This window comes from Trichosurus vulpecula, chromosome 2, assembly GCF_011100635.1.
Source record: "Trichosurus vulpecula isolate mTriVul1 chromosome 2, mTriVul1.pri, whole genome shotgun sequence".
NCBI lineage: Eukaryota > Metazoa > Chordata > Mammalia > Diprotodontia > Phalangeridae > Trichosurus > Trichosurus vulpecula.
This window is the reverse complement of record NC_050574.1, coordinates 70,451,013-70,467,402: the sequence shown is the minus strand read 5'-3', so window position 1 is coordinate 70,467,402 and position 16,390 is coordinate 70,451,013. Positions and strand designations below refer to the sequence as shown.

Genomic DNA, 16,390 nt, shown 5'->3' with positions numbered 1-16,390 from the left:
CCTGCTGGCCGTAGCCACTGTCATGACAGACTGAGAAGCAGATACACTGGACGGACTTCACACCATTTGGGATTGGTCTTTGTTTCATCAGTTGCTATAACCTATCAGCTAGCCTACTGATATGGACAATGACTGGATGCAAATTGCAAATGGGCAAATTTCGGCTTGATGTTGGGAACAACCTCCTAACAAACAGTGGATTTATCCAAAGGTGGAATGGCTGGCTGGGCAAATAGTGAGTGGCCCTTCACTGAAGGTCCCCAGGAAGAGAGGCTTGACGACCACTTGTGGAATATACCTTAGCCAGGGCTTTTTTTCAGGTATGGGGTGGACTAGATGGGCCCTCAGGTTCCTTCTGATTCTGTAACTGTATCGTCCTCAGTAAACTAAGTCTGTCAGGAAATCTATATTTGACATTACCATGATGATGATAATGATGACGATGATGACCATGACAGGACCTGTGATTTCATAGGTATACATCATAGGAAACAAATGTGTATCGGGAATTATTTAGGAAAATCCCTCTGTCAATGTAGACCTGCTCAGTGATTTATAATCCTAGAGACTTGTCTACTGTATCCAAAAGTTAAATGACTTACCCAAGGTCAAATAGCCAGTAAGTGTCTGAGTTGGGACGTCAAACCAGGTCTTTCAGACTCTCAGCCTAGTTTTCTATTTTAATATGATAGGCTGCCTCTCATCTTTGCTATCATAAATAAATAAGGGACTTACCCAAGGTCATAAAACCAGGAAAAAGCAGAGGTGGAACTAGAACCCAGGCACCTGGCTCTCAAGTCTTTCTATCTGCTCAATTCCTATAATACACGTGCCCTAGGAGTCCTCCGGAAGAGGATTTGGCTTGATCTGGCTTGATCTAGAGGCAGAGTATACAGGGGTTTAGACTTCCTGCTCCCTTCCTCAGCCTTGGGAAAGGACTCAGAGGAGGTCACATGCCTCAAACTGGCCGACGGTGTTTTGGGGTTCTAGAAATGAAACTGTTTCTCCCTTTCCTTCCTCCCAAGTCATTCTTTTCCTCTTCTTCCCCCAGGATCTCAAAGCACTTAGTAAGCTGTAATTAACTAGGCTAACAGTGGTGGTTAGCCTATTGTAGGGGCCACGTGGGCTAGTTGAAGTGCCCTGGGGCGTCACAGTCCAACCAAAGAGAAACTGAGGTTTAGAAACTTATTTAGGGAAAGAATTCCAGGAATCCTGAAACCCAGTCCCATCCTGGGGCAGGGGTGGGTGTGGGGGTGGGAGGAGGCAAGATCTTGGAACAAATAAGGGCAGCGATTGGTTTGGAGGTATGTGTGTATGTGTTTGGGAGCAGGTTGGATAGAAAAGGGTGAGGGGTGAGAAAAGGGAATATAAGGGAACCAAACATCCCTTTTCGACCTTTACACCGTGACTAATAGAGCTGTTCTGAGTCTTTCCTTCTGAGAGTCTTTCCTACCGTGTGGGATGTCGGGCTAGTCTCACGCCTAAACTACAAGGCAGACACTGACAAATCCATTTTCTCATCCTGAGACAGAACCCCAGAGTTTACCCCGCTGCCGCGGAGTTCCTCGGTTTATTTTAGGATCGATCCCGAAAACTCTGAGTGCTCCTCATCCCAACTTCCTACTTAGGACCCTGGAATACTCTCCTCCCCTTCCCGAGGAGAACTCCGAAACACCTCAGCGCCCTCTGAGTGGATCAGCTGAAGTGCCGATAGCCCTTCCTCGGAGAGACTCTGATCCTTGCAATACTCCATCTCCTCCGCGGATAGACCCCGCCCTCGAATACACCTCTTTTCTAGCCAGAGTGCACCCCGCTCCACGCTGTCCCCCTCCTCCCGGCATCGCACCTTACTTGGCATACTCTGGCACTGTCTGAGATGGCAACCCGTATACCTTGCTTCCTTCCCCTACGGGATACCAGAAAACTTCCTTTCCCTTTCCTGAGATTCTAGCCTGAAGTCCAAGGGCTGCGGGGGCAGCCCCCAGACCCGAACTCGGGGCTAGGCACACTTGGCCTTTCTAGCAGGCGGTCTGTCCAAGAGTCCCACTTACCTGGCCTCCCTTACCCCACCCCCAACTCCCCAGCGGGGAGAAGGCGCGGAGCGGTGCGCTCCCCTCTGCTGGTCCGGGAGGGCGGGGTGAGGGGCAGGGCCGAGCCGGGCCGGGCTGGGTCGGGCGGGCAGAGGAGAGGGGAGGGGGGTGCGGGGAGCGGGGAGCCGGTTGGGAGTCAGTACGCTCCCTCCCGTTCCCCACCTCCCGGCCCGCCTCTCCCTTCTCTCCGTGCTTCTCTCCGCCCCAGCCTAGCCTAGCCCAGCCCAGCCCAGCCCAACCCCGCCGGCCCCTCCTGTCCCGCTCCGCTCGGCCCCAGGGAGCCGCTCAAACTTTTCCTCGGCTCCTCGCTCTCCCTTTGCGCGGCGGTGCCGGTTGCCCAGGGAGGGAACCCCGGCGTTCAGCCCCGCATGGGCGCCGCGCCGTCCCCGGGGGCCTGAGGCTGCCCGCCCGCCCCGCACGCGGCTCATGGCGGCCCGCGCTGCCTCAGCCGCACCTGCGGCCGAGGAGCCGAGCGGCCAGGGCCAGGGTCAGGGCCAGGGCCAGGCCGGTGTCCCCCGCAAGAAGAAGTCCCGGGGTGGCCTGCGCCGCGCTTTCAGCTGGCTTCGCGGCAAGCGGAGAAAGAAGAAGGGGCCGCAGGGTGGGGAGGGCGCTGAGCCGCCCCCCAAGGGCAAGAAGTCCGAGGAAAAGGCCAGGAAGGGCAGAGGCAAGGGCAGAGGTAAGGCAGGCTGGCGCTCCGCTCACCTGAGCTGGGCAGGGCTGGGCAGCGCTGGGCCGCCGCCGGAGGGGGGCGGGGGGAAGGGAGGCGCCCCGTTTCCTGAGCCGTCGGGCAGTGCCCAGGGAGCGGCGAGGGTGACCTGGGTCGCGGAGTGGGGGGTGTATTCAGAAAGGTTGGTAGGAAAGGTGGGGCAGAGCCAAGGAGTCCCTCTCAGGACTTCCGGGGCACTACCTCAGCAAAGGGGGGCGGTCCCCCCACTCCGACCCCACCCCCTACTTCTGGGTAGGGGATCTCCAGATTTGCAGAGGCTATGTAGTCTGGCTTTGGGGGGAACGGCTGGGAGGGGGGAACTCTTGTGCTCCCCCAGACTTCCCTCGGTGCAAGGGGCCAGATCCTGCGTTTTGCTCCCCTGGAGCACAGCAAGTAGGGTGTAGGGGCTTTGCTGGGTCAACCGCAACTGTAGGAACTTTGCTGAGTCAGGGGGTCATAGGCGCCTGGGGCCCAGCTGCCCTGGGCAGCCCCAGGGTAGAGAGGCTTGTCAGGCTCTGTTTAGCTTTGCCCTGCCCTGCCCGAACTAGGGCAATAAGGGATTGGCAACCAAGTTTGTCATGGATCCTGGGTGACTTCTCTAAGGGGGGAGCCGACCACCTATCTCTCCGGCTTCCTGACTTGGCCCTGTCCAGGGTGCCTCTTGCTATGGGTGGTGGGGAAGAGAGGGTTCACGAGGGCCTCCTTTGCTTGCTTTCTCTGTTTTTTTTTCTTTCTAGTTTTGTCTTTGTCTTACCACCATCTCGTCAATGATAGAAATGTTACTAATGTCCCAGGTGAGGTTTTCATCTGGGCCCCCTTCCCTGTTTCAGTGACAATTCACTACTTTCATCTTCTTCAACAATGTTGACTTGGGGTAAGGAAGCATGAATAGAGAGGTAGTGAACTTCCCCCCCCCACCCCCCACAGCAGGGCAGGTAGGTATGCTTCTTTGTGGGGGATGGAGGTAGGAAGAGAACTTGGCTTTGTGGATTTTAGTTGCAGGCTTCTCCTGGATCATGGGATAATAATAACAGCTCCAATTTCTATAGAGCTTTAAGGTTAACCGGTGATTTCCTTATGACAGCCCTGTGAGACAAGGGGTTCGTTGACTAGCCCTTTTAGAGATGAACAAGAGACCCCCAGAGAGATTAAATAACTTGTCCAAGGTCATAGCTAGTATGTTTCAGCATTAGATCTTGAACTCAGGGCTTTTGACTTAAAGCCCAGCACTCTTTCCACAACAACACATTGCCTATAACTCTGCAGAGTCTTTACACCATACCCTGGTCTTGGGTGGCCCTGCTTGGCTGATTAGACCCAGGCCATTAGATCCTTATCCCATTTCTCCCTGTATCACCTGAGTTGGGCCTGTTCCCTCAGCTCCGTTCCAGACCTGGAGGAAAAGGGGGGGCTGCCTCTCAGCTTTTCTTCCAAGTCTGGGAGGAGGTGGGGACCTTTTTAGGCCCCAGGGGCTCCCTGTCCCCCAGCATCTAACCACCATCCTGCCCACAGCAGCCACCTGCCTATGTTTCAGGAAATGGTGGGTGCTGTGTTTACCCACTGGAGTGTCCTTTAATCAGCCCTGGGAGGGAAGGAGGGAGGAGAGAATTAGAAGGAAGAGGTTTGGGGGGCAGGAAGAGGAGGGCAGGGATAGGAGAAAAAAAGCTTCTTGTGTGATTGTATCCGGCCTGGCTGTGGTCTTTTTGGATCATTGCCTTAGTTCTGCCTTAGCCTGCCTGAAGACATTCAGCTAGAGCAGTGAGGGACAAGGGCTGGAAGAGAGATTGGTCTCAAAATATACTGAACAGTACACTCGTATCTCTCTCTCTCTCTCTCTCTCTCTCTCTGTGTCTCTCTGTCTCTCTCTCTCTCTCTCTCTCCCTCCCCCTTCCCCTTCCCCTCCCCCCTTCCCTTTCTCCTTCCCCCCCATTCTGCCCACCCCCCACTTCCCGAGCAGGGTCTGTCCCTAGTCATCTCCTCAGTGCCAACCCATAGTCACCTCCCCACCCATCCAAAGGGAAATGGGACAGAAATCACAGCAGGATGGCCTATGACTAGATCCTGAGACCTGACCACCCAGAATGGCCAGTCTTTGGGTACAGTGGTGTTGCTAGGGCATTTGGAGCTCAAAGGACCTTAGAGAGTCTCTAATCTAATCTCCTCCTTTTGCAAAGCTGTCCAGAAGATAAAGGACTTGTCCAAGGTCATGTGGGTGTATAGGATGGGCCCTCCTATTCTGGAGATAGTCATGGAATGGACAAATCTGGGCAAAGCAGCCCCGAGGCTGGGTGATGGGCTAGTTAACCCCATTAGGATCTCATACCTGGCCGGTGGTTTAGCCATCCCCCCACCTGCTCTTGTGCCTGAGGTGTTTAGGCTTCCAGCATGCAGGTCAGGTAAGGGCCCTCACCCACGTGTGGGCCTGTCTGCCCCCAGGCTTTGGTAGTGCCTGGGCGGGGATGGGAAGGAGAGTCACCCTCTTTCCCTCCAGCCTCTCATTATTCGAATTGTTTCCTTCGCTCTTGTCCAGCCCTACTTCTCCTCCTCTTCTCTTTCTGAAAAGAAACCAAGAAATTGATCTGACTGCTTTAATCCCTGTTGGCAATGGCCGGTGTACAGGGGAGGGTGAGCCCTAGGGAAAGGGGGAGGGTAATCCTTTTTGGGAGACTAATCTGAGAGAGGTGTGTATGTGTGCTCAATAGAGTATAGCAGGGGTTGTGTAGAGGATGGGGGGGGGGTGGGTCACATTCCAATCTGACCTATGAGTCATAGAATCATAGGACAGGATTAGGGGCTGGATCCATGATTTCATTGGTTTAGATTTTAGAGAACTCCCAGGTAATGAAAGACTTTTCTGCAATTTATAATCTTGAGAGAGTTGCCTCAGGTATGGAGAAGCTGAGTGACTTGTCTAAGGTCACACAGTCTGTGTCACATCTAGGACTTGAACCCATCTCTTCTTGGCTTCAAGGGCAGTTCTCTACCTACTTATGCTATGCTGCCTCTCAGAGAGAAAATATAAAATTTTGGAGATGGTGGGACATTAGAGATCATTAAGTTTAACTCCCTCATTTCACAGATGGGCAAAGTGAGTCCCAGAGAGGGCAAAGTCATAGTGTCAGGAACTTCACTTTAAGCCTTCTGATTCTCCATCAGTCCAGGCCTCTTTCCTCCTCAATACAAAGAGCATCCAATTTGCCTTTAGAGGCCATCTCATTCAACACCCTCATTTTACAGATGGGAAAACCAAGGTTCAAAAAACCACAGTGACCTTGGGCTCAAGGTCACGCTGCTGGTGAGTGGCAGAGCTGAATAGGACTCAAACTTAGGTTTCTTGACCCTCCCCCAGCCTAGGGCACTTAGAATTATGGGCAGTCACAGATGATCTTAGAGATCTTTGAGCCCAACTACTTTATTTTATGGAGGGGAAGCAATTTACCCAAGGTGTCTAATTAGGCTACACAGGGAGGGTGCTAAGATTTTCTGGTCCAGAGTGGGAGGTCACAAGATTCATTGTTTAAAGAGCCCTGGGGCTAAGAGAAGACTTGAGAGAGAAATGCTGGCCTCAGGAAGTCTGCAAAACCTCGATTCAAATCCCATCACTGGCACTTTGAAATTGTATTGTTTTGGGGCACTTCATCTTTCTTAGCCTCACTTTCTTTTTCTGGAAAATGAGGGTGATGATACTTTTAGGTGGTACTGAGACACAATGGAAAGTATTTGGAGTAAGCCTGAATTAAAATCCTGGCTCTTCTAGTTACAACTTGTACGACCCTAGACAGTGACTTTACTTCTCTTTATCTCATTTATTTCATCTGTGAAATGAAAGGACTTTGTCTAGGTCAGATCAAATCAACGAATATTTATTAAGTGCCTACTAGGTGCCTGGCACTATGCTAAGCACTGGGGATAAAAAAGAAAGGCCAAGCAAAGCCCGGACTCTCAAGGAGCTCACAGTCTGAGGGAACAACTGTGTGTGAGCAAGATGTTGTTGTTCAGTCTTGTCCGAATATTTGTGACCCCATTTGGGGTTTTCTTGGCAAAGATATTGGAGCGGTTTGCCATTTCCTTCTCCAGCTCATTTTACAGATGAGGAAAGTGAGGCAAACAGGCTTAAGCGACTTGCCCAGGGTCTCACAGCTAGTAAATGTCTGAGGCCAGATTTGAACTCGGGTCTTCCTGACTCCAGGGCTGGCCCTCTATCCACTTTATCACCTAGCAAACAAGATATAGAAGGATAAATTGGAGATAATATAGAGGCAGGAGAAGGCATTAATGGGGGACTAGGAAAGGCTTCTTATAGGAGGTGAGATTCCAGCTGAGACTTGAAGGAAACCAAGGAAGCCAGGAAACACAGAGATGAGAAGGGAGAGAATTCCAGGCTTGGGGGTAGCCAGTGAATATGCCTGGATTTGGGAGACAGAGTGTCTTGTGTTAGGAGCAGTAAGGGGACCAGCGCAGCTGGGTTGTAGTGGATATGAAGGAGAGTAAGGTGTAAGAAGGAAGGAGGGGGCCAGGTTGTGAAGGGCTTTAAATGCCAAAAAGAGGATTTCATATTTGATACTGGGGGTGATAGGGAGCCACTGCAGGTTATTAAATAGGGTTGGAGTGATATGGTCAGACTTGTACTTCGGGAAGATTAGTTTGACAACTTAGTGCAGGATGGACAGGAAGAGAACTGAGTCAGGGGAAGGACCTTGATGCTTCTAAAATATCTGATCCTACCCATAGTGTGTATTTCATAGGACTGTTGTGAGGATCAAATGAAGTGATATATTTGAAAACAACTTTTGGGAGGAAACTTTTAAGTGCTATAGAAATGTCAGATATTATACTTCAGGCACTGTTCCACAGGGAAACAACAGTGTGACCTTGGGAAAGTCACTGATCATTTCTGGGGCTCAGTTTTTCTATGTGTGAGTGAGGCATGACCTCTAGCTACTTCTTGATGAAGGTACTAGCAGAATCTCCTCTTGCTGCTGCCCTCCTGCCCAGGAGGCCTTGGAGTCACTTCCCACCCTGGGAGGTTCCTTCCTGCTATGGGATTGGGTGCTTCTTTGCCAGGATAGAGATAGGGACTGGATTTATGATTTCACTGATATAGAGAACTCCTTCTACTAATGGCAACATATGCCTTCTCTGCAATTTAGAATCCTAGAGAACTCAGAAGTGACTTGTCCAGGGCCACATAGACAACATGTGTCAGAGATCAGAACTTGAACCCTTTCTGGTTCTCTATCTACTTACTGTACTATGGTGCTCTTTGTTAGGGAAACAGTTGAAATCAAAAGTGAAAACAAACAAACAAAACAAAAACAGAAATGTAAGAAATAAGGAAACCTTCTGGAAGCCTTTCTAGTCCTAAATTCCAGTACCTTCCCTCCAAGATTATCTCCAATTTATCCTGTACCCATCTTGTTTATTGTTAGCAAGTTGTTTGCCAGTGGTCTCCCATCTTAGCCTGTCCCTGCCCCCCTATTTGTGTCCTCAGGATTTAGCACTGTGTCTGGCACATAGTAGGTCCTTAATGCTTGTGGCTTGATTAACATATAACAATAGCAGAATCAACATTAGTAACTGATCTTTACATTGCTCTTTAAGGTTTTCCAAACACATAACTGACATTATTTCATTTTATCCTCACAACTATGCTGTGAGTTAAGTCCCCAACTCCTGGGGCAATGACTGGCGCATAGTAGGTGCTTACTAAGTGTTTATTGAATTGAATGAATTGAATGTTGCAGGTAAGGAACCTATCCAGGGTCACTCAGCTAGCAAGTGTTGGAAGTGGGGTTTGAACGTCGGTAAAGTCGACTCCAAGCCTACTGATTTACCCACTATACTATGTGAACAATCACAACAATTTAGGTTTTAGCTGAGTGTAGCATAATAATCTGTTTCTGAGAGAAATCTCCCATGGCATACCCAGAATTAGGATTCATTATCATTATTAAACATCAGCATGGTCTAACGGGAAGAGCCCAAGCCTTAGGGTCAGAGGATGAGGGTTTAAATCCTAGCTTTGCTTCTTCTAGCTGGGTGACCTTTGGCAAGTCACTGCCTTGTGGGCCTCAGTTTCCCAATCTGTAGTTTCATTCATTCACTCATTTATTTTTGTGGAGTGAGGTCTGATGCTGGCCCTGCTTGTTTTTAATATCCTGGGATAATGATTGTGGTTTTGCTTTGTCCCTGTAAAATTACTGAAGAAATTCTGTGTGTACAGTTAGGACCTGGGATTAGCACACATGGACTTTCTGTCCTGGCTGTGTGCTTACTAACTGTATGACTCAGTATCCTAACCTATAAAATGGAAGGTTGGAAGGTTTGTAAAAGCCCCCTTTCATTCTAAATACTGTAAGGTCAGTTATCCTGTGAGGCCACTGGCAATGTAGTTGGCATGCTGAGGGGGTCTCCTAGCCTGATGGAAGACCCATCTAGTCTATGGGTATAAGACAGAGACAAAGAGAGATGGGATGGAGGGTGGTTGGAATGAAAAGTGGGGTCAGATGAGAGGAGGCTGAGGGCCACTTCCCAGAGCAGGTGAGACATGTTTGGGGGAAGAGGAGCCTAACTCACCGGAGAGGGAGTGTTTCCTTGAGTGGTGGAGAGTGCTTGCCTGGGGGACTCCTGGCTGAGTCCATTTGAGAGGGTTCCCCATCCTGAGATAGAAGAAGGCCAATGACCTTCCCCCCTGACCTCCCACTCCCCTTAACTCCTGACTGAAGATATTTTCAGCTCAGTCTCTTGGGTTCAAGGGTCCAGACCCTTGAACTCTGGGGTTCCTGACCTCTTTTCCACTGGAATGAGAGATAGGCTTCAAACTTAATGGGCAGAGAGACCAGGAGGAATGCAGAGCAGTGGGAAGAACCCTTGACTTGGAGTAGGGAAGCATGGGTTTTTGTTGAAGTTATTTTGTCCTTTATAAGCTGAGTGGCTGTGCTCAAGTCACTTTGCTCCCCCAAAACTCAATTTCCTTTTCTGTAAAATGGGAATATTGCTCTCATTCCCTACCTCATTGTGGGTATTTTGGGGAAAACCAAAATTCATGGTCACATAGATCTAGATGTGGAAGAAACCTTAGAGGTCCTCTGCTCCAACTCCCTCATTTTACAGATGAAGAAACTGAGGCTCAAGGAATCTGAGAGAAATGTTCAAGATCACATTAGACATAGGATGTGAAACCAGGACTTTGGATTCCAGAGTCAGTGCTTTTTTATACTGTTCTACACTGCCTGCAACCTTTGTAATCCTTTTCATACTAGTGAAGAGTTTTTATTAGTATTATAATTTCCCCTAGTCTTGAGTGTGGGGGAAGGGGGAGAGGGAGGACACTGTGTAAGGAACACAGAGAAATGTATTTGCTCAGGAAGGGCTTTCAAAGCCCTTTGCCCATGCCCATTCAAACATTTATTAAGCCCTTCTTGTGTGTCAGATCCTTTGGCATTATGGGGGAGATTAAGAAGGCAAAGGCTTAGCTCCTGGCCTCAGGGAACACTCAGTCTACTTGGGGATTGAGGATCTCACAGAGAGATGCACAGATTATATATTAGAACTTGAAGAGGACATCAAGAGTGTAAAGTGCTATGAGATCAGAACAGGGTGAGGTGGCTCCCCAAAACAGCTGGAAGTAATCCGGAGCCAGATGTGTGTACATATAGTGTTTGTTCGTGAGTGGGCATTGCATGTTTGTGGGGTGGGGGAGGGTTGGAGGTTGGGGGAAGTTAGTCTAGCTGGAGAGGTCCTGGTGGGTAGTTGTTGCCCAGAAATGAAGTAAGGTTAAAATTAAGTTACAGGTCTGGAAAATGAGAAAAGAGGTGATTATTGTTCACATGGGGGGCAATGAGGTATAATGGGAAGAGCTCTTAGGATCATATAGGTCATTGACCTTTTTGGGGTTTTGGCACCTAATTAGCTATGTGGCCAATTCACAACCTATCTGTGCCTCAATTTCCCTATCTGAACACGAAGGGGTTGGACCAGATCTTTCATTAAAGTTTCTTCTAGCTCTAACATTTTCTAAATTACTGCTCTAGAACATAGGGATTAGGACTTGAAGCTCTGGGATCTGGGGAAAAGGAGGGCTCTGGGGCATGGAGGAGAAGGCAGTTATGGTTAATAGTGGGAGGTAACTCCAGAATGTGTGAGGGGGATATTGGGGACCTGCCCTAGAGTGGGGACAGTAGGGGAAGGGGAGGAGATGGAGGGGAGAGGACAATTGTTGTTCTGGAGGTTGGGGAGGGTGTGTGGAAAGTGCCAGACTTGGCCATTTCTAGCTTCTCGGTTACTAGAAAAATCTCATCAAGACAACAAGCATTTATGAAGTACTTATGTGCCGGACACTGTGCTAAGGTACAAATAAAAGCAAAATGAGACAGCTCCTGCCCTCAAGGAAATTACATTCTAATGGGGGAAGACTTCTCACTCAAGGGATCGAACTCATTATCTCTTCCTGAGAAGATGCTATAGTTAGGGAGGAGAAGAATAGGGGCCAGGGACTGGGGCTGTATTTGTCTGATTTCGGCAAAGGATGGTGGTGGGCATGGAGCCGATCGTGGTAGGCAAATGAAGGTTGGAGTCTGCCACCTTGGGCCCCCAACTCTTCCCTCTCCCAGGGTCTGGGATAATGGCAACCACTGGCCAAACCAGTGCCTTATGGGAGTGGCCACCTATTATCTGGGGGTGGGAGGCGGGGTACCCAGGCAGTGTCAGACATCCTGTGCATACCTGGACTAGGTTTAGGGAGAGAGCCTCCCTAGAGGGCCCCCCATCCCAGCACAAAGCCATCTCAGCTGCTCTGGTCACATGCTGAGTAAACCCCATGTGAAAGAGCATGTGGGGGTGAGAAATGCTGCCAACACCCACATGGTATCTTGGCTTCGGTGGGTGCCCACCTGGGATAGGGAAGGCAAACACTCCCATCAGAGAAGGACGAGAATCTTTGTTTATCCCTGGGCAAATTGTCTGTCTCACTCTGTGAAGACACAGAAACCCCACTTTATAGAAGAGATGGACTCCTGAAAAGTTTTTGAATCCCGACCTCAGAGGTCATCTAATCCACAGCCTATCTGAATCCCCAGCATCCCTTCCATAGTATCTCTGCTTTTGCACAGTCAGTTCAGTACAAGGATGAGAGTGCTGAGGACTGGGTTCCTTCCACTCTTCTGTCCTGTTCCTTGGGTGACCTTGGGGCAAGGTTTCAGCTTCCTTATCTGTAAAATGTGGGGGTTGGGCTAGGTGAGCTCTAAGGTCTCTTCCGGTCAGCTCTGAATACTGTGATGACTGATTCTTAGGGCAGCCTATTCCACTCTGGTACAATCCTTTGGTTTCTCCTTATTTTATGTGCTAGCTTTATTTCTGTAGATGGAAAGATTGAAAAACGAGCTGTTTGTCAATCAATGGATTTGTGCTGAGTGCCTCCTTTGTGCCCAACCCCATCCTGGGGATGAGGGGCAAGGGATCAAGACACTCACTACCTCTTCCCCCCGGTGAAGTTTTTCTCTTTTGGGAATTTCTTCGAGCCCACCCTGACACACACTAACAAAGGCAGGAAAAGGGAGGACTGAAGATTGAAATTGGGGAGGAGAAAAGTGTCTGTGTCATTGGAGTTTTCATATGCTAGGTTTGCTTAAAGTGGAGCCCATTAACATCCACAGTCAGTCAATGAGCATTTATTAAGTGCCTGCTGTGGGGACACAAAAGAGGCAGAAGATAGTCCCTGCCCTCAAGGAGCTTACACTCGAATGGAGTAAAAGTCTTTAGGCAGCAGTGTGGTCCTCCTTTCTCCTGGCATTTTAGTGTCTTCCAGGTTCCCAGCCTGACTAGATGGCAACAATCACCAATAACCCTTCACCCTTTCCACAGGGATCTGCAAGCACCTTAGAGCAGTCCTCTCCTCTTGAGATAGATTGACTTGAGTATCTTCTTCCTCTGAGCTGTTGACACTTCCCTCCTCCTCGAGCCATTTCCTAGCTCTCTAGCTCCCTGGTCACATATGAAAACTGAGGTATTACTCCCTTCTAGGGTCCTCATCGAGATGCTATAGGATCATAGGAATTTAGAATTGGAAAGAATCTTTGAGATCCTTTAACCCACCTGCCAGTTTACAGATGGGGAAGCTCAGGCCCATAGAGGGGAAGGAACTTGCCCAAAGTCACGAGTAGTAATTATTAGATTTTAGGATTTCTGACTCCAGATCTATTGGGGAGTGGGGGGAGGGTGCTGAGAGAAGCTGGAGACAGTCTGGGGGTAGAGAGCCTCGTTCCATGAAGTCAGTCAAATCAGCGTGTGTAATGGAAAGAATGCTGATCTTAGTCAGAAGACCCATAGTTGAATCCTAACTCTTTTCCTTAACACCTGTAGGACCTTAGGCATGATACTAGGCATCTTTCCAGACCTCGGTATTTCTCTCTGTAAAATGGGGTCAGACTTGCTTGCTGATCATAGAAACAGAGAATGTTTGAGCTGATAAGAGGCCTTAGAGATCATATAACCTGACACACTTACTTTATATGTGGGGAAACTGAGGCCTGTGCAGAGGGAATGACTTGCTCAAGGTCATCCAGATAGTAATAATAACACCAGTTTTAGCTCCCATTTCTGTACCTTCTTCATTAAAACTATGGTGCTATGGAAGCAAGACTGGGATTAAAAGTCAGAGGACTTGGGTTCAAATCCCAACTCTTCCACTTATTCCCTGTGAGGTCTCTTTCAGCGCTAAATCTGATTCATGAATTCCTGTGAAGGCGTGAGTGCACATCATCCCCATTTTGCAGATGAGAAAACCAAGGATCTGCATCCTGTCTATGTCTCATTTCCCCAACCGGATAGGAGGGTGCTGGTTCCCAGGCTCTGCCTAGCACAGACCGTGGCCGCCTCCTCTTCCCAGGAGCCTCCAGGCTTGCCTAGCTTTGGGAGGAGGGCCAGAGGTAGGCGTCCCAGTAGGGGCGGGGGAGAGCCCGCATACGGGAGCGCGCCCCGCCCCTCGCCTCCCCTCCGAGGCCCCGCCCCTCCCGGGCGTGCCCATTGGCTGCAGAGACGGCGGCGGCCGGAGCTGCCGGAGCGCGCGGGGGCCTGAGCGCGCGCCAGCCCCGCGCCATGTAGCGCGCCCCCTCCCCCGCCCACTCCCATCCCCATCCCCGCCCCCGCCCCCCAGGGACCCTGCGCGCCATGGGGAACTCCCACCACAAGAGGAAGCCCCCCAGCAGCCGGACCCGCAGCTTCTGGCATTTCGGCCGCCGCCGGGGGAGGCAGGGAACAGGTAGGCGGGGGCGGGGGCGGGGGCGCTGAGGGGAGGGGGATGGGAAGGGGCCAGGGGCTGCTCCGCGCGGCCGGATCCCGGGGGGGGTGGGGGAATGGTGGGGCCGTGCGTCCGGAGCCTTGGGGTGCCTCTCCCTACCCCCTGGCCATGTACATGGGACACAGCTGCATGCTCACACATGTACCTTCACACATGCACACGGCTACATGCAAAGGACATGTATGAATGCGCCTCTACGGTACATCTTGAGACAGCCACATAGCCTTTGAGAAAGTTACCAGACGGGGCAGCGATACATGCTTACACATGAGTGTGTACATATGGACACAGAGTTACACAACATGCCTATAAATGCTGCCGTGGATCCCACACATGGCCACAGTTCCCAAAACAGGACAGGGATGGATACATGTTTACCCAGGGATGGCTACATAGTGACACATAGTCCTAAATCACTCAGTCACACGTGAATTATACCTCCTGACACAGTTACACTGACAGGACCAAGGACATACTGATATGTCTTGTGTAATTGTGCCCATCTCCATCTGGGCACATAATTATAGAAGATTTGGATCTATATTCACACGCCCGGGCACATAGTTACACATGGCATATATATGCATATGTATGAATGGACATATAGTTACACAGATGTCCACAATCACTCTTGTTATGGTTAGACACATGCTGGCATAGATTTGCAGATGTAGATGCAGACACACACTTACTTCAGCATACGGTAATTACCCACTGTGTGCAGAGCACTGGTTCACACTTACATGGGCTCACAATTACACATATCAGCACAGCTAGACAGTCACACAGACTCACATTGTCATATACAGACACTGAGTTATGTACAGACACAGCCTTACACTGTTTTACACAGTGGCTGACATACACTCACACTTGTTCTTCTGTCCCACCCTGCAGACCCCAGAGGGCAGAAAGTTGACTGGAGGGAGGGAGAGAGACAAAAGGAGGGAGCTGGAGACAGAAACTGAAGGCTCCAGGCTCAGGGCTGACTCCATCTGACCATATCAGCCATCTGACTGGTTCTCTGGGGCACCCTCCCCCCACTGCCAAGGGTCTAGGCCCCTCCCTTATCTATCCCCCCCTTTTCAATTCAGTCACCCAGCTGGAACAGCCTGGGCCCCAGTCTGTGCTGGGATCTGCCTGAAAGGTTGTGTTTCAAGCCCAGGGGTGGGGGAGGGTCCCCTGAGGCTGGGCAACAGGATTCCTGGCTTCTCCCTCTAGTTCCTCAGTGCTGGGAGAACTGTAACATGAACTGGGATTGATATGTGTGTGTGTGTGTGTGTGTGTGTGGGAGAGGACATCAGAGAGATAGATAGGGGGAGGAGGTACAGCCTCACCCTCTCCTCACATCCCCTCCCACTGGGGAGCTGCCTGGTCAGGTGGAAATCTCTGGGCTATTTCCTGGGCAGAACACCCTATGGGGAGGATTATGGGTGAGGGGGCACAGGAAGCTGTTGCCCCATTTCCTCTGGTCCTTTGGATTCATAAACTATGTAAATTCAAAGACTCGAAGGGCTCTTTGAGACTATCAGGTCCCAACCCCCTCTGTTTACAGAAAAGGGAAACTGAGGCCTACAGCTGGAAAGGAACTTACCCAAGGTTGTTTGTTCCAGTCTGGGTGCAGGGAATGTGGTTTTCTGTACTTTCCTTTGAGAGACAATGGGTACCTCCTAGAGGTTTGTGATCAGATTGTGATCCTGGGCAAGTCCCTTTTCCTTTCTGAGCCTAAGCTTTGGCATCTGTAAAATGAGGAGGTCATTGGACTAGATGGTCTCTAATGTTAAAACTAACATTTCTCTGAGGGATGTGTCCCCCAGCAGGGTTAAATGCCTTCCTGCCTAACACTTTACCCAGGGAAGCCTTGGGGAAGAGGATCCTGGGATTCTGGTCACTTCTGCCCAACATCCCTACTGTATCCTATTCATCCTCCCAACTGAGAAATCAAGTCAATTTTCCATCCTTCTCTTTTCTTTTTCTAGAACCCAGGCAGGGAAGGGGGATACAGCTTGGAGAAATGGCTCTCCTTCCCAGTGTTTGTAATCCTGCTGACCTGGATGGGATTAGTGCTTAGAGATCTCACTGCTGATGAACTTTTGTGTTTTCCCTGGGGGTGGCTGGAGCGTATCTGAGAAGAAAACATAGTCTTTATCTTCAGGTTACTGACAGGTTAGTTGAAGAGATAAGACAGATGTGGTTGGAGAGATCACATTTCCAGACAAGATATTAAGGCGATATGAGAAAGTGGCCCTTTTTTCCTACCATCCAAATCCTAGCTAGACTTGTGTGACAAGGAATTCA

At 50.0% G+C, this 16,390-nt stretch overlaps 1 protein-coding gene across 1 annotated transcript in view; it reads left to right on the top strand.

Moving 5' to 3' along the window:
• Nucleotides 1–2,410: 2,410 nt before the first annotated feature.
• KIAA1522 (KIAA1522 ortholog) overlaps nucleotides 2,411–16,390 on the top strand; it is a 41,575-nt gene continuing 27,595 nt past the window's right edge. Inside the window, exon 1 of the mRNA XM_036745539.1 lies at nucleotides 2,411–2,766. Within this exon, the coding sequence (XP_036601434.1) occupies nucleotides 2,517–2,766 (250 nt within the window). The 5' untranslated portion in view covers nucleotides 2,411–2,516. The remainder of the gene's footprint in view (nucleotides 2,767–16,390) is intronic.